General features: G+C 40.2%; 1 protein-coding gene and 1 pseudogene across 3 annotated transcripts in view; both read left to right on the top strand.

The window, feature by feature from the left end:
- INVS (inversin) overlaps positions 1-18,148 on the top strand; it is a 153,863-nt gene that overhangs the window by 1,837 nt on the left and 133,878 nt on the right. For all 3 annotated transcript variants that reach the window (XM_058672760.1, XM_058672762.1, XM_058672763.1), the window contains exon 2: positions 1,032-1,161. In XM_058672760.1, coding sequence (XP_058528743.1) covers positions 1,056-1,161 — 106 coding nt within the window. In that variant the 5' untranslated portion in view covers positions 1,032-1,055. The remainder of the gene's footprint in view (positions 1-1,031; positions 1,162-18,148) is intronic.
- Positions 7,256-7,993, top strand: LOC101521609 (histone deacetylase complex subunit SAP18-like; annotated as a pseudogene).

Below are 18,148 nucleotides of genomic sequence, written 5' to 3'. Positions count from 1 at the left end.
TTACAAAGACTCCAGATCCCTAGAAGTCTTGGGGGTTGGAGATACATAGTTTGGCTTTTTCATGTCATCAAATTTGTCTACCTTTGTGGCAGCAGTTAACTGGAGCTGGTTTGAAACTACTCGCTTTAAATAAGTGTGCATGCTCCAGTTGGCCATGATCCTCATGACCCTCAGTTGCCTTACACAAGTTATTCCATGGCCATTGTAGACATCCTGCGGGGGCTTTCATAGATCATCATGGGTTTAGGAAGGCTATTGAGGATCACTGATACAACTACTATTCCTTTCTGTCGGGTACTTGAATTCTTCCTCTGTTGCTGATATAATTTAGACTGCTCAGACACCCTTGTAATAGGGATACCATCATCTTATGCAACTGGCACATTTCTAAAAAGTTGCAATAAGCCACATGGGACTACTAGTGGTAATGAAATTTTGTTTCATGAAATGTGGTTAACCCTTATGATAAAGTATCCCAAGAAGGATTAAAAGACCTAGATCTTAAGCAAAGCATATTTCTTTGATGGCCCAAGGACAGAACAAATAAAAATGTCACTTTTTGTGGGTATAAGAACTAGGTACCTTTGATTTAATACTTAAATCTAGTTAATTCTGACTTAATAGTTACATTTATATGTTGCTGTTTTTGATGTGACTTACCTGTCATCTCCACTCATAATATTAGTTATAATGTTTAATATTTTGTGGAATCATACTAGCAGGATTAACCATGAAGTCACTGTGTGCTCTATGCATACTTTAGAGCCTATCTCCACACCACCCCCCTCAGGAAGCCGCTGAAAAGGGTCTTAGAAGTGCAGATTGCCTATTTGATAGATGACCAAGTGGCACAGAGATCACCCTCTAGCCCTGTTACAGCAATTCTAGAGGTAGGATTATAGAATTTTTGTTTTTAATCCTGGGCAAGTATTAACACTAGTCCTATTTATCACATACCCACTCGAAACTACTGAGGCAGATCTCAGAAAGGCTTCCTCTGTGTGTGCTCATGGTTTGAATCATTGTTTCAGGTTGTCCCAATTGTTGAGAGGACTATGAGCAAGTCGGAGAACTCGCTGTTCACTGGTTCCTCCTTAGCATCCCAGATCCATGCCGCTGCAGTTAATGGAGATAAGAGTGCTCTGCAGAGGCTCCTCACAGGTAAGCCTGCCCCTTCAAAATGGACACCTCAGAAACAATGTGTCGTCAGAAGCAAGCTTATTATTTTCACTTTTAGGTCACAAGGCACATACATTTATTATAAGAATATGTTATTTATAGCTCATGCTAAGATGTAAACAAGAACAGAAATTAAGTCCTAAAACATAAAACTGTAGATTAGGCTTAGGTGAACAGCACTTAAGGTATTTCTACATATTTTGCACCGAAACTGGATATACAGGGCTACCTCAAAACATTTATAAAAGGATGGTTTATTTTTGTGTGAAAGAAAAACCCTAGAAATGATTTAGAAAAGTTTATGAGAAATGCATATTATTTTAAAAAAAAGTATTAATTTCAAAAGCTTGTTGCACCAAAGCAAGCATCTTTCAGTTCAATTTCCAGTGAACTTTTTAAAAATATGGTTTTTGTTTTCACATGGAAGGCAAAGAGACACACAGAGACAAAGCTTTTCGATCTGCTGGTTTACCTTTCAGAGGCCCACTAAAGCCAGACTGAAACCAGGAGTTCAAAACCCAGGTCTGGTCTTCGCCATGGGTATAAGGAATCCAAGGACTTGAACCATCACGCCCTCCTTGTGTGTGTATTAGCAGGAAGCTAGAGTTGGAAGAAGAGCTGGCACTCAAATGCAGGCATTCTTTTTTTTTTTTTAAGATTTATTTATTTTATTACAAAGTCAGATATACAAAGAGGAGGAGAAACAGAGAGGAAGATCTTCCGTCCAGTGATTCACTCCCCAAGTGAGCCGCAACGGCCGGTGCGCGCCGATCCGATGCTGGGAACCTGGAACCTCTTCCAGGTCTCCCACACGGGTGCAGGGTCCCAATGCATTGGGCCGTCCTCGACTGCTTTCCCAGGCCACAAGCAGGGAGCTGGATGGGAAGTGGAGCTGCCTGGATAAGAACCGACGCCCATATGGGATCCCGGGGCGTTCAAGGCGAGGACTTTAGCCGCTAGGCCACGCCGCCGGGCCCAAATTCAGGCATTCTGAAATAGATTCTGGTATCCCAACTCACATTTTAACTGGGGACCCACAAGCTTGCCTCACCATGAACTTTTGAAGTATCCTTATATAAACTAAGGTGTAGAGAAATTAATTCGTTTTTATAACAATCAAAATCTAGAATCAGACAGTAGATAGTGATCTTTTAGTACTTAATAGATACTTGAAATATCAATAATTACTTTTTAGTGATTTAATATGAATCCAATCTTCTTACCATTTATATACACAAATGAAATATATATATATATATCTCCAAAGGAGAAGTTCAGGAGAGAGAACAAAATGAATAGGGGAGAGAGTGTTCAACGGCACAATGACAAAGAATTTTCTGGAACAAATGCCACATATTCAAAGGGCCCAAAAGGATTAAATAAAATTAATATTTTATATTGTGAGCTTTAATGGACAAATTTCTGATGATATCATGATTGACAATTTGGTCTGCAAAGTCAAGTCTGAACTACTTCTTGAACTTTCATACTTGTTTTAGAATTTAGTTTCATCTTTAATCTCTAGTTCTTCCAGGAACTTCTGCCCTTTGGGTAACCTAGACATTAATTCTCTTCATTGATGTACCGTGAATTTTGTCTTTGTCCTCTGCGCTCTTACTTTCTTCTCTGCTATACAATCTCATGTTCATTTTCAACAAAAAAGCTATTTTACACAATACATTCAATATAAATATTTTTTTCTCCGTCAATGATATTAATCCCACCTTCATGTTAGCTTCCTATGTGCACAGTCCAGGCCCTCCATTTCATTCATTTAAATCTGTATTTACTCAAATTTTATATTCACATCAAAGACTTTAGTTTCTAGCTTGCTTCATAACAAGAAACCATAGTTTTTCAGCCTTACTAAAATCTCTACTCCACTCTCGTCTCTAAAACAGCATCTGTTTCCTTCTGTCTTTACTTTCCTCCCAATTCAGATCTGTTTCCATAAAAATTATTTTTCTCTTGACATGAGCCTTGTGGCAAAACAGTTGAAGCCACTGCCTTGGACTCTACATTCCATAGTAGAGACCTAGCTGCTTGATGTCCAGTCCAACTTCCTGCTCATGTGCCTGGCAGGCAGCAGATGATAATCCAAGTGCTTGAGTTCCTGCTACTCCTGTTGGAGAATTAGATGGAAGTCCTGGCTCCTGGCTTCAACCTTGCACAACCCAGGATAATGCAGGCATCTGAAGACCATTTTTCTGTCTCTGTTATTCTGCCTCTCAAATAAATAAACAAACAAATACATGTTTTTGTTTTTTGTTTTACAAAGTCATTCTCTGGGGGCCTGCTTTTGGCGTAGTGGGTTAACCTGCTGGCTGTGACAACAGACTCACATATGGGCACCGTTTCAGTCCTGGCTGCTCAACTTCTGACCCAGTTCACTGCTAATGCACCTAGGAAAACAGCAGATGATGACCCAAGTACTTGTAGGAGACTCAAATGAAGCTCTGACTCCTGACTGTAGGCTTTCTGTTGTGGCCATTCAGGGAGCTAACCAGAGGGTGGATATTTCTCTCTCCTTTTCTCTCTCTGTAACTCTCTTTTAAATCAATGAATAAAATTTTTTAAAGATTTATTTATTTTTATTTTTTATTACAAAGTCAGATATACAGAGAGGAGGAGAGACAGAGAGGAAGATCTTCCATCCATTGATTCATTCCTCAAGTGACCACAACGACTGCTGCGCCGATCTGAAGCCAGGAGCCAGGAACTTCTTCCAGATTTCCCATGTGGGTGCAGTGTCCCAAGCCTTTTGGCCATCCTCAACTGCTTTCCCAGGTCACAAGTAGGGACCTTGATGGGAAGTGGAGCTGCCGGGATTAGAACCGGCACCCATATGGGATCCTGGCACATTCAAGGTGAGCACTTTAGCTGCTAGGCCACCATGCTGGGCCATAAATAAATTTTTTTAAAGTCCTTTCAAAAACAAAAATCCTTCTCTTGCAAATTTCTCTTTTTTCCTTACCTTCTGTTAAACCTGGCTTATTGCATTCCCAACTCTGGAGGGATTTAACTTACTCCTGGTTATCTGTGAACTGTTAAACACAGTGGAAGATGATAGCACCCCAGTTTCATGATAACCCTTTGGAAACAGGCTCTCAATGCTTTCTGCTCATTATACCTTTTTTGTCCATGCTGCACAGTTGGTAAATTCCCCTCACCTGAAACCACTAACTGCCCACACCCTCTCCTGTGGTCTCAGGTAATGCTCTGTGCCTCCTGGGGAAAATGAAAGCATTGAAGTAGAAACAACCTCAGCTGTAATCAGGATACCTACAAATCTATCTACATCTGCATTCTGTGCTTTTCCTGATAGAGCAAACACATCCCTTTGTAGTAAAGGTCAGCTTTTCCACAAGTGCTCTAAAGCAAGGGTGAGATACATGTAAGGCCAGTGAGATCATTCAGTCTGGCTCTGCCAAAGGAACTGCAAGCAGGACTCAAAATTAGGTAAAAAAAAAGTTGTCTATAAATAGACAAATCATTAGATTGACTATTTATATGGCTTATAAATGATGCTATATTATAAATATCCGAATGACCCTCAAGAGCAAAAAGATTTCTTATCCCCACTGCCCTCTTCCTCCCCCTACAGATACTATCTGCTAAGAAACCCTTCTCCATGGTTTCCTTTCTTTTTTCACTTTTTAACCTCTTTCATTATTCTAAATTCTTTTTTTTAAAGATTTATTTTTTTTTAAAGATGTATTCATTTTATTACAGCCACATATACAGAGAGGAGGAGAGACAGAGAGGAAAATCTTCCGTCCGATGATTCACTCCCCAAGTGAGCCGCAACGGGCCGGTGTGCGCCGATCTGAAGCCGCGAACCTGGAACCTCTTCCGGGTCTCCCACGTGGGTGCAGGGTCCCAAAACTTTGGGCTGTCCTCGACTGCTTTCCCAGGCCACAAGCAGGGAGCTGGATGGGAGGTGGAGCTGCCGGGATTAGAACCGGCGCCCATATGGGATCCCGGGGCTTTCAAGGCGAGGACTTTAGCCGCTAGGCCACGCTGCTGGGCCCTCACTATTCTAAATTCTTCCCATCAACAGTTAAACATGTTCTACTAGCTCCATTATTTACAAATTCCTTCCGCATTCTTCATCAGTTTCTAGATTTTGCCATATCTCATCTTGTCCTCACAGCAGATTAGTATACTAACAATATTAATGAACTATATATAGCCATGACTTAAGTAAGTTGGAAGTATATTTGATTCTCATAATAGCACAAATGTCTGTGAGCAGTCTGTGGCAGGTAGACATCTCTGCTTGACAGAATCAGCCAGTGATGCTGCCGGGCTTGACTCTGCCAGTCTAAACATATGACTTCCATCTGTGGCTCAAAGGAAGACACATTTGTTGTCATCATAGGGAAAGAAAATCATTGGGAGATGTGGCTGGGCTGTAACGACCAACAGTAAGAACTGGATTGGGTGTGGGCAAGGCAACTGTTCGTGCCAGGACAGGAGGTGGACAAGTCAGCCTGGGCCAAGGACCCACCAGTATGTGCGAGATTTGTCTCTAAGAGGAGACTCAATAGAGAAGCTTGGGGAACTCCTTTGTGAGGGCTCAGTCCCTACAGGTGAGCATAAGAACCAAGACAAGAAACAGCCCAGCCCAGGCCAGGTTACAGTACTTGCTGGGACTGGAAGTGGGACTGGCTGGACAGGTGGTTGCGCCCACTGGCATGAGTATAGGCTGGAGGGTGGAGTTGCTTGGGTTGAATTAGGCTTCAATGCTCAGTGATGTGTACAAGATCTAAATGGAATGTTGAACAGACTAGACCATTCCACTGCACATGCTGGCAGGCCCAGGAACTTGAGCTGGGGCTTGTCCAGTGGGGATATTGGGGGGTCACTCTCACTGGACTGCAGCTCCCACTGGTGTACACGAGGGCCACTGGTGTGTTGTGGGAAGTGATGGGCTGGGCTGCAGCACCCATTGGTTTGATGAAGGAGAGCAGAATTAATTTATCCAGTACCCCAGTGAAGCTTGACAGCAAATTTCTGGGTGAATGGAGACTACGGTGGACTATGTCAGCCAGTTGACCTTGGAAGGATTTACTCATCTTTAGAGTGGCAATATAAACAGCATCTCAGAACTATCAAAACCACTTGAGCAGAACCCTTGGAACATGCTCCACTAAGATGACATTGGGTGGGCCATTCCCTGTCCCTGGTTACTGAGGCAGTTGGGAGGCTGGGTGTGGTTTCTCTGCTTGTAAGCCCCTCTCCCCCAGATACAGGAAGAAAAGAAAGAAAATGTGTAAACAATGGTTTCACCTACTTTCCCCTGATCCTCGACACTTACCAGCATGATCAACTATAAATATCATCAAAAATAAAATTTTTTTAAATGAAAAAAATTAAAATTGAAAAAGAAGAAAATCATTGGGAAAGAAAGCACAGAGAATACAATTTGTTATTAAAGAGGCAGATGACATTTAGACACAGAGTAACACCTAGGACAAAAAGACTTTAAAAAGTCTCTGTATGGTGTCATGTCCAACTAAAATTCACGGTGTTAGTTCCTTAGGGGGAAAAAAAATGAGACACTGAATGGGGGCCAATTACCTCATTCTGTTACCAAAATCAAGCTTTTTTTAGGCAGGGAGAGAGAAAAATCTTGTTTCTTTCCAGTTTCTCCAAAATGCTAAGCCGTCCTTTTTCTCAGTGCTTTTGCCAGGCATTTTGTTCTCCTCATTCTTTGATTCTAAATCAACCTTAAATCTCAACTTTAAGATAACTACTTCAGTGACTAGCATTGTGGCATTGTAGGCTAATCCTGCACCAACTAGCACTGGCATCTCTTATGGGCACCAATTCATGCTCTGGCCACTCCACTTCTCATCCAGCTCCCTGCCTATGGCCTGGAAAAGCAGAAGAGAATGGCCCAAGTCTTTGGGTTCCTACACCCAAGTGGGAGACCCAGAGGAAACTTATGCCTCCCAACTTCAGAACGGCTCAGCTCTGGCTCTAGTGGCTATTTGATGAGTGAATCTTTGAATGGAAGACCTGTCTGTCTCTCCTTCTCTCTCTGTAAAACCTGCTGAAAATAGTCGTGCTCATGCTCGCGGCGGGGGTCGGAGGTCAGGGCGATCGTCTCGCGGGCCGGAGAAGGAAGATGGCGGTGGAGTCGCTCCTTACCCGGAGGAGATCAAGAAGGAGCCGGAGAAGCCGATCGGCCGCGAGAAGACGTTGCCCACTGCTGCTCCGGGTGTTCACCACCAACAACGGCCACCACCACCGCATGGACGAGTTCTCCTGCGGCAACGTGCCGTCCAGCGAGCTGCAGATCTACACCTGGATGGATGCAACTTTGAAAGAACTGACTAGTTTAGTAAAAAAAAAAAGTCTACCCGGAAGCCAGAAAGAAGGGCACACATTTCAATTTTGCAATTGTTTTTACGGATATTAAAATACCTGGTTATCGCGTCAAGGAGATCGGCAGCACCATGTCCGGCAGGAAGGGGACCGATGACTCCATGACCCTGCAGTCCCAGAAGTTCCAGATAGGAGATTATTTGGACATAGCGATCACCCCTCCGAATCGGGCGCCACGCCACCGCCTTCCGGGTGCATGAGGCCGTATTAAACGCAGTCTGCTATCTCTTCGTTTGATTTTTCAGTCAGCTTTGTAAAATACGCTTACTCCTTTCCTTGTTTGATTATTGCCAGTAAGCCTTTAAGTTCTAAACACGTTGTTATGCATCTATTTAGAGAATTTGGATTTGCTATGGTCTGAATATTAGCAGTCCATATGTTTCAACCCTTCTGTAAAATATATAAAGAAAAGTGCTCTTAAAAAAAAATCTGCTGAAAATAAATCAATTAAAAATAAATGAATGTTTCAGAAAAAAAAGTCAATCCAATCCCAATTAAATATGATCATTGTGCTTTCTCTTGGCACTTAGTAATTTTTTTCATAGACCTTATCTCAGATTATGATTATTTATGTTTGCTTGTTTAAATGTTTGTTTCCTCTATAAGTGTAGCTTCTATGAGGGTACACTAAATCCGTTTAGTTCATCACTATTTTCACAAAATCTAGTGCAATACTTGGGACATAGTAGACACAGAGAAATATCCAGTGAATGAATCAATACATATTATAATCCTTCTTTTTTTCCTTGCTGTTTATTCTGAGTTTTCCACCCCCCACCGAGATAAGAATTTGAAGTAGAGCTATAATTCTCAAATTCTTTAATTCTTAAATTTAATGTAACTCTTAAATTCCAAAATTCATTTCTTAAGTATCTTTCCTCTCAGGTACTCTGTAATTATTCTGAGTGCCAGTACTAAAAATGGACTGAGGTGAAGTGACTTGAATTAAGAGGGGGGTAGAGACTAAATTCCATAAGGAAAAAAAAGTTTAAGTCAAAATGACTGAAGGAAAGGTACCATATAAAATGAGATTTGTATTATTTCAATGAAAAATATAACCTTCAAAGCACGTACGATATCTTATAAATTAAAAAAACGCTTATCTGGGGCTGGTGTGGTGACTCAGTGGCTAATCCTCTGCCTGCAAGTGTTAGGATTCCATATGACTGCCACATGTCCTGGCTGCTCCGCTTCCCACGCAGCTCCCTGCTTGTGGCCTGGGAAAGAAGTGGAGAATAGCCTAAAGCCTTGGAGCTCTGTAGCTACGTGGGAAACCCAGTAAAGCCTCCTGACTACTGGTTTCAGATTGGCTCAGCTCTAGCCATTGTGGCCATTTGGGAAGCGAACCAGCAGATGGAAGCTTTTTCTCCCTGTCTCTCCTTCTCTCTGTAAATCTGCCTTTCCAATAAATTGTTTTTAAAAACAAAAATAAAAATGTTTATCCCAGAGGCAAGCCTCTGGCTCAGCAGCTGTCATTAAGACATGACGTTCTACAGTGGAGTACCTAGGTTAAATTTCTTATTGTGGCTCCCAGTTTCAGCATCCTGCCAATGAAGATGCTGGAAGGCAGTAGGCTGAGGTTGTATAATTGAATTCCTGCCACCCGTGGGGAGACTTTGAGCTCCTGGGCTCCTGATTCCTGGCTTCTGGTTCCCGGCTCTTAATCCCTCGCTCTGGCCCCAGCCCAGCCCTAACTGTTGCAGGCATTTCAGAAGAGAACTGGCAAGTAGGGGCCCTCTCTATGTCTGTCTCTTTCTGTCTTTGTATACGTGTATTTGCCTCTCAAACAGAAAATTAAAAATTTCATCCGAGTTTAGGCATACAAATTAACTAATGTGTTCTCACAAAACCTCAGACCTTTCTTTTATTCTCCTAAAGAGAATAATCCAGATGAATTAAAAACTAGTTATGATGTAAAACCAGTACAGAGCTGATAAAAGTATTCACACTTTGGTTCCCTATGTTTTCTACCATCTTGCCTAAGGAATGCCTGACTCATTATAACTATTGGTAACACGGATCATGTTTTAAGAATTGTGTCATTATGTCTCATGTGCATGACAATAAAACCTTTGGTCTATGGTATTTCCTAGTTGCTACTAAAATAGGAACCATGTCATGTTAAACTTCAGAGTATTTTAATATCCTTTTATGTAGTACTTATTTGATAATGTCCAAATATATTCAGCTTCCCTTTTCTAAGCAAGTAACATAGTACTACAGATGAATTTTTTTCTTGATTCTTTGTTCATCAACTGCTCAGTGAACTCATTCACTTTCGCATTTTCTGTTTTCCCTTCTCTGTTTCCATGGAGAAGTATGTCAGTGATGTGTTTGGCTCCATGGAAACAGATGAGTGTCTCTTTCCACATACAAAACTAATTAAATCGAACACTTTCAGTGCTGTCCATTGTCCTGCAGGGCCACTAAAGAGACCTTCTTTGAATGAAACATCATTTCAGTAGCAATTCTTAATACAAAGGATTAATGTCTTGACATAACCTACTGCTTCCTAAATTCAGATATGTTAGAGCTAGGCCATAGATGTATAAACATATACAAAGATATATTCATCTTTATCTGCTGTGGTCATTAACTAGGTATGTGATTCTTCTATTAACAAACAACTCAAACAATGTGAATTCAATGGAAATATAATTGACGAAACAATTTAGTAAGTTCGTTTAATATTATTCATTGTAGTATAGCAGAAATGTTATGGGGCCTGACACAATGGCCCAGTAGCTAAATCCTCTCTTATACATGCTGGGATCCCATATGGGCACTGGTTCATGTCCTGGCTGCTTCACTTCCCATCCTGCTCTGTACTTGTGGCCTGGGAAAGCTGTGGAGGATGGTCCAAAGCCTTGGGACCGTGCACTCATATGGGAGACACTAAAGAAGCTCCTTGCTCCTGACTCCTGGCTTCGGATTGGCTCAGCTCCAGCCATTGTAGCCACTTGGGAAGTGAATCAGTAGACGGAAGATCTGTCTCTCTTCTCTGTAAATCTGCCTTTCAAATAAAAATAAATAAATCTTTAAAAAAAAAAAGGTATGGATTTTAAACCCATTATTTTAGCTGAGAGAGAGAAAGAGCATTTCCTTTTCCTGGTTCATCCCCCCAAATGCCCACAAAGGACCAGCTAGTGAAATCAAAAAGTGCGAACGTAATCCAGGTCTAGCATGTAGGTGACAGGAAACTAGTCACTGGGATCTTTGCCAGTGCTTCTTAGGTTCTGCGATTAGTAGGAAACTGGAATCAGAAGCTGGAGCCTGATGTCAAACCCAGCTGCTCCAGTATAGGATTTGGGCATCTTAACTGCCCACCAAGAGAATGAATTTTAGTCACATAAACCTAGATTTTGAACTGTAACTTAGTCAACAATTAAATGTGTTATCTTGGCTAAGCCACTGAATCTTTTGAAGCCTTGGTTTCCTCCTCTGTATATGGTAAGTTAGCAATACTTAACTTGTTTCAGAACTAAATGAGAAAATGGCTGTGAAGCATCCAGCAGTATGATGAATAGTACTCTGTTACTGTTTTATCAGGTTAGACTCAAAGTAAAATAATTAAGTCTTTCCATAATTTCATAAATGTCTTAAAAAACAGTTAAGGCTACAATGATCAATACTGGGTTTTTTTTGTGAAAACCAAACAAAATAATTTTTTTCTTTCTTTTTTTATTTATTTTTGACGATCTTTACATGGTTAATTAGGGCACAAAGGTTCAAGGGCTACAGGAAAGTGGATAAGACTATTATTTCCACATTCTCTTTTTTCCTTCCTGCATCTGGGGTAAAGGGGAAATAAAGGGAGAAGCCATGCCCAACCTCCCACCTATCCCAGGTCCCTGATGTGGGTCATGCTCCAAGGGTCTTGCTCAAGTTGTTTTGATAGTTCAACAGTTATGAATTGCTGCCAATCTCGCCGTTCCAAACACGATGAAATCTCTCCAGAATCCAATGGCGGCTGACATAGTCCACCTTAGGGTTTCTACTTGCCCAGTTTTTCACTGGAACCAATGGGTGTTGCAGTCCAGCCTGATTCTGTCCAGCACACACTCGGCCCTCACATTAACCAGGGGGAGCTGCAGCCTATTTGGAGTGACCCATAATAACCCCCACCAGACCCACCCCCTGCCCAAGTTCCCGTGCTTACCAGTATGTGAAGCACACTAGCCTAGTCTGTCCCACATCCCATTCAGCTCTCATACATGTCAATGGGCATTGAAGCCTAGTTCAGCCCAACCAGCTCCACTATACATAATTTCAAAAATGTCTTAAAAAACTGTTAAGGCTACAATTATCAATACTGGGAATTTTTTGTGAAAACCAAGCAAAATAATTTTTATAGTGTGTGTGTGTGTGTGTGTGTATGTATGTGTGTGTGTATATATAGGCACACACACAGTGTATAATGATTGATGTTGATAAGGTTGTTTGCAGTGGCATAGTGACCAGGAAGCACCATTCTCATTCTACCATGGCTTTGAGCAAGCATTTCCTCTTTGTTTGTTTGTTTTGGTGGGGTTTTAAGTTTTGCTTTTGGATAATTAAAGCTTATTTGTTTTTATGTGATAAGCATAAACATGTAGAAACAGCTAGAGCTGCCATCCACTGGTTTGCTGTCCACATGCCTGCAGTGACCAGGACTGGGTCAGTGACAGAACCAAGAACCAAGGATCAAGAGCCAATCCAGTTCTCTCAAATAGGTGACAGAGACCCAATTACTTGAGCCATTAGTTGCTGCCTCTCAGAGTCTGATTAGAGAGAAGCTCAAATAGGAACTGGAGCTGAGATTTGAGCCAAGGCTTGCTAATGTGGAACACAGGATACCAACTAGGCCAGTGCTTCTCTCCTTCTTTTTTTGAAGCTTTATTTGTTTTTATTGGAAAGTTAGCTATACAGAGAGAAAGAGAGACAGAGAGGAAACCTTCTGTCTGCTGGTTCACTCCCCAAACAGACGCAATGGCTAGAGCTGAGCCAATCTGAAGCCAGGGGTCCGGAGCCTCTTCTGGTCTCCCACATGGGTGCAGGGTCACAAGGCTTTGAGTTGTCCTCTACTGCTTTCCCAGGCCACAAGTACGGAGCTGTATGGGAAGTGGGGCCGCTGGAATTAGAACTGGTGCCCATGTGGGATCCTGGCGCATGCACGGCGAAGACTTTAGCCACTAGGCTACCACACTGTGCCCTCTCTCCTTATTCTCAATATCTCCAACCTGGTAGTTAGATATGACAAAGCACCAAAAAGTGACAAAATAGAGGAACTGTTTCAGTGCCTTTATCTCAACCTTAATCTTAAAGGTTAGGATCATTTAGTAATATTTTATAAATTCTTACATGTATATATACATATATATGTATGTATGTTTATAAATGTAGTTTATTATGTGCATCCATGGGCTGCACACCCACAGTTTCAACCAACCAAGGCTTGAATATATTCAGAAAGTGAAATTATTTCTGTGCTTAGCAATATACAGGGTTTTTCCTTGTCTTGATTTCCTGAACAGTGTGGTGTAACAACTATTTTTGTAGTGTTTACGTAGAATTTGGTACTATAAGTAATCTGGAGATCACTTGAAGTATGATTAGATTATACAAAAATAATATTCCATTTCATTTAAAAGACTTGACCATCTGCGGACTTTGGTATCTGAAGACATTCCTAGAACAAATTCTACATGGATGCCAAGAGACTGCGTCCATCCTAGTAGAAATAATGAAGTGAGCCAGCATTCATTCTATATTAAGATTGCTTATGTTCCAGCCACCGTATCAGCATTTTGTAACTCACAAGCTTATTGAATGGTGAAATAACTCAGAATATTACATGCTCTTATTGCCTTCATTTTGAAATTTATCAGACTGAGGTATAGAGAGGTTAAGTAACTTGTTTAATAAGTAGCAGAAGTTAGATTGAAGCCAAGAAACTTTGACTGTGGTATCTCAGTGTATGGATGCATAGTTGTACACACATGAACTTCCATATGTATGAATAAATAGGGAATGAAAACTATAAGAGAAATTCGATTTGAACCTTGGCTTGAAGAACTAAGCCTTTATCTGTTTTGGAATTTTCTTAACCTTTTTGTGTCACAGACTTTTGGCAATTTAGTAAAGGTTATAAATTCCTTCTCAAAAAAAATTGCATCAGCTTAAACACAATACATGGAACTATTAAAAAACTTGTAATATTAACATGAAGTTTTCAAATATTTTAAAATTGTGACATAATAATATAGCTGCCATAGTTTTTATGAATACATTTAATACAAAGACTTAGTGTCAGATCCAAGAGATATTATAAATTCTGAATAGCAATGAATGTTAATGATGTTTTAATATACTTGTAACAATTATAATGAGAAAAGACTTAAAAATGTCTCATGTTATTATTATTCTTGTGTTGTATGTTAGGACACTGAGAGAAGTTAATGAATTCTATAAAAGTTGGCAAAGTTAGGTAAGATTCAAACCAAGTTATTTGATGATGAATCCTATATTCTTGCCGTTGTTCATGTATTGTCTCTGTGTAACAATAAGCAAATATTTTTAAAATGACATTACAAATGCCTTCCCAACATTATGACAGTGTGGAAAGTGTAGTGTAAGATGTGGGTTAGAGCTGATGAAATAAACTATTCTTGGTCCACTCAAAGGTGATAGATTAAGCAATTAAGAGAATACTCCACTTATTTGTGATGAATTGTGTGATCCTGTAACAACTGTGTGGACTGGAGCTACTGTTCTGCAGGTGGCCATGATTTCCTCTAACTGCTTGCCTTGCATCTCTGGTTTCTGCATATGCCATCCCTTAATCATACATACTCTACTGCTTCAGCTAGTCTTAAAATAACTGAATGTGTCTGAGCAGCGTCTTCCCAGTCATTGGTCCATCCCAGCTTCCTGAGCTGTGTGCAGGGAGGGCATGTGCAGAATGCCAGCCCCAGTTGAATAAGTGCCAATTGGTCATGGATTAGAGTCCATCTCCACAGTTGCCAAAATAATTAAAACAGCCCAGTACATTGGCCAGCTGCTTCCTGTACTGACTGTTCCTGACAGGAATATAAATTTAAGTGCACTGCTGACCAGTGAATATTAATTTACATAATCCCTGCATTTGTACAATATGTTACTGTTACCAAATACTCCCAAGCAATAAATCATTTATTTGATCATAAAAATAAGTTATGGTCTAAATTGGCACGCTAGTAGCTGAAATGTTATCCGGAAGGGTTTAGGGTAGGCAGATAAAGCCCTGGACCTAACTTGGTCATTCCCTTTAATTGAAGTAGCACCAAATCTAATGGTATTGTTATTACTCAGAAACTAACCAGGAAGCCACATCTACCCAGAATTACTTAGAATGGGAATGCAGTGAGGCTTGAATGCATTTTTATAGTCATGGATAGGAAATATGTACTTTAAATATCTTGAAGCAGACAAATTTTGCCTTGTGTGCATATTAAATGGTGACTGTGTAACTTAAGAAATCTTTTTTTGGACCATATAGATACCAGTTACGTAAAAGCAAAATGTGTTAGATTGAGGAGAAGGCTTGAAGCTTCCCAGCATCTTACCACATGCTTGGAAATTTCTGTGCTGGATGGGAGAGTTACTGTTAACCTCAAGTGCTGACCTTGCTCTTAGGCCCTGAGGAGCCCATCGATTAGGATTATTCCAGGAGGGAAGGCTGCCTGTGTTCCTCAGCACTTCCTATTGTGACTATACTTCTACATCTTCTCTTTTACTAAAGCTCTTCCAAGGAAGAGAAAAATTATGATATGATAGCTGCAGCTTGGGCTAATATCAGCTACTGTTATCTTAACATTAACAAAGAAAACGTAAGTAGAGAGTGCACTTGAATCATCACAGACAACCAGAGACTAGCTTTATTGCAGTATCTTATTTATAAGTATCTAAACTCCAAACATCCTTGAACTAATAAAAAAGAACATGCTCTATCTGTGCTACTTCTTAATGCTGTTTAAAAATTGTGCTTAAATGAATAAAAGAGTCTTTGGAATCTTCTAGATTTGATAGTTATGGCAAGCCCTTGTGAATTAGCTGAATAAACTGTCTGAGAAACTGTAGTCTTTTTGGCTCTCAGTATTTCCCAAAGTGAAAAAAAAAACACAAAGGCCAAACTATGTGAAAAAGAAAAAAAAAAATGTAGATCAGGTACAGAACATCCCAGTCAAATGTGTGATACATTCTCTTTCTTTATTTACACTTTCCATTTCCTCAAAGGTAACATTTCATTTGGTCAGTTTGCTTCCTCTGTTAGTAAAAGTTTAGACTCTGCGTTAGTAGCAATTGGTTTCCCTCTTGCTCATTTCATGTGTAATTGCCTTCAGTGTAGTATAGGATTGTCTCATTATTTACTAATGAAAGTAGCAGTTTTTCCATTTAAAGAGAATAGCAAGGGTTGTGGGATCTTGTGGTGTTTTTTAAGAAAAGGCTGTTGCAGAATTCTATGACAAAGTTCTCTGTTTTTAGTACACAGGATGTTTTCAATTTTTTTTTACATTTTATTATTATTATTATCATTTTATGATACAGTTCCATAGGCTCCTGGCATTTCTCTTATCCCCTCCCTAATTCCCGCCCCACCTAGTTCGTCTATATCATTACTAAAATATAGTTCTTCATACACAGTCATATGTCCATCATTGCGGGCATGGACAATGGCAGAGAGTCCAGCATCCTATTGTCAAGATATAGTAAACAGTTTCATTGTAAGTTCATCTTTGTCTGGAAGTAGAAATGCATACTACATTGTATCCTCACATCTGGATATGTTAGTCTCCATTTCACAGCTGCTGTACGTCCCCTTAAATGAAAAGTCATATTACAAAATCAACAATAGAAAGAAAAATAGAAATTTGCAATACCATGAAGTTAAATGGCATGTTACTAGATATGACAGTTTCCATTACACAGCTACTATACATCCCCTTAAAAGAAAAGCCACAAAACAAAATCAACATCAGGGAGAAAAAAGAAACTAACAACATCAAGAAGTTAAATAACATACTACTAAATGACTAACATTTAGCTGAAGAAATGAAAATCAAGAACCTTCTTGAAGAAAATGATGCTATTGTATGATCTGAGTCATTGAATGATTTAATCAGAAGAAAGTGTTTTGAAGACATGAAACTAACAGAAAACATCAAAACCCGTGCGATACAGTTTCCGCTGGTTTTTGTTGGTGAAGTGTGTCTCTTCTAGACAACAGATAGATGGGTTTTGTTTTTTAATCCAGTCTACTAATCTATGATGTTTGATTGAGCTTAAGCCATTTACATTCAGAGTTAATGTGTATGGGTGGTACTTTGGTCCTGTCATTTTAGAAATGGGGTGTTCATAAGCTTTAATACCCATTGACAAGTACCAGAGCCAAATGGGATTGGGGACAGACTGGTCTTCTGCTACACATTCTGGCAAACCAGGGTAGGGGGCGGGCCTGGTGGGGGTTATTGTGGGTCGCCCCGACTAGGCTGCAGCTCCCACTGGTTGATGTAAGGGCCGAACCAGACTGGACTGCAACACCCATTGTTTCCAGTGCAACTCGGGACCGAAAACAGAACCAACACAGCAATTGCAACCACCAGCTGATCGGGGTGATGGACTGTGCCTGGCCCTGTGCTTGCTAGAACATACAAGAAACTAATCTGGGAATACCTCAAAGTATCTTTGGAGATCTCCCCAATCGAACTGCTGGACTCAGAACTCTAACCAAGAAAAGACAGAAGACAGAACAGGACAATCATTCATCTCAGCTATATGTTGGCAGCGAAATATGGGGCAAACGGAGACTTTATGATGGACCATGTCAATCAGTGGACGACCTCATCGAGCGAAACTGGCAGCGATTCATAACTGGAGAACTATTAACACCATTTGAGCACATATCTCAGAGCATGCCCTACATCCGGGACTTGGGGTGGACGGGAAACCGGTGGGGCTTCTCCCTCAATATCCCCCTTTACCTCAGATACATGATGGAAACAATATTGACATAATAGCATTACCCACTTCCCTATCCCCCTGAACCTTTTTTTTTCTTTTTTTTCTTCTTTTTCCTTTAACTGTAATTAACTATGTAAAGATTGTCAACAACAATACAATAAAATAGATTTAAAAAAAAAGAAATGGGTTGTTCATTGGTTTAGTCTGTTGTCATTATACTGGGATATTCTTCACATTTGCCTTTGGTTTTGTTTGGTGCTATTCCTCTTCTCTGTCAAGAGAACATCTTGAAGTATCATTTGTAGGGCAGGTTTGGAAGAGGCAAATTTTTTTAACTTTTCTTCACTGTGGAAGAATTTTATTTCATTTTCAAAGACAAAAGAAAGCTTTGCTGGATATGTTATCCTAGGCTGACAATTTTTTTTCTTTTAGAATCTGGAATATGTCACTCCATTCTCTTCTTGCCTGTAGAGTTTCCTGTGAGAGATCTTCTGTGAATTTAATTGGCATTCCTTTATATGTCAGCTGATTGTTTTCATGTGCATATTTAAGGATCTTTTCCTTATGTTCAATTGAAGAGAGCTTGATGATCATGTGT

The sequence above is a fragment of the Ochotona princeps genome, chromosome 14 (genome assembly GCF_030435755.1).
Source record: "Ochotona princeps isolate mOchPri1 chromosome 14, mOchPri1.hap1, whole genome shotgun sequence".
Taxonomy (NCBI): domain Eukaryota; kingdom Metazoa; phylum Chordata; class Mammalia; order Lagomorpha; family Ochotonidae; genus Ochotona; species Ochotona princeps.
This window is presented reverse-complemented; position numbering and strand designations above follow the sequence as displayed.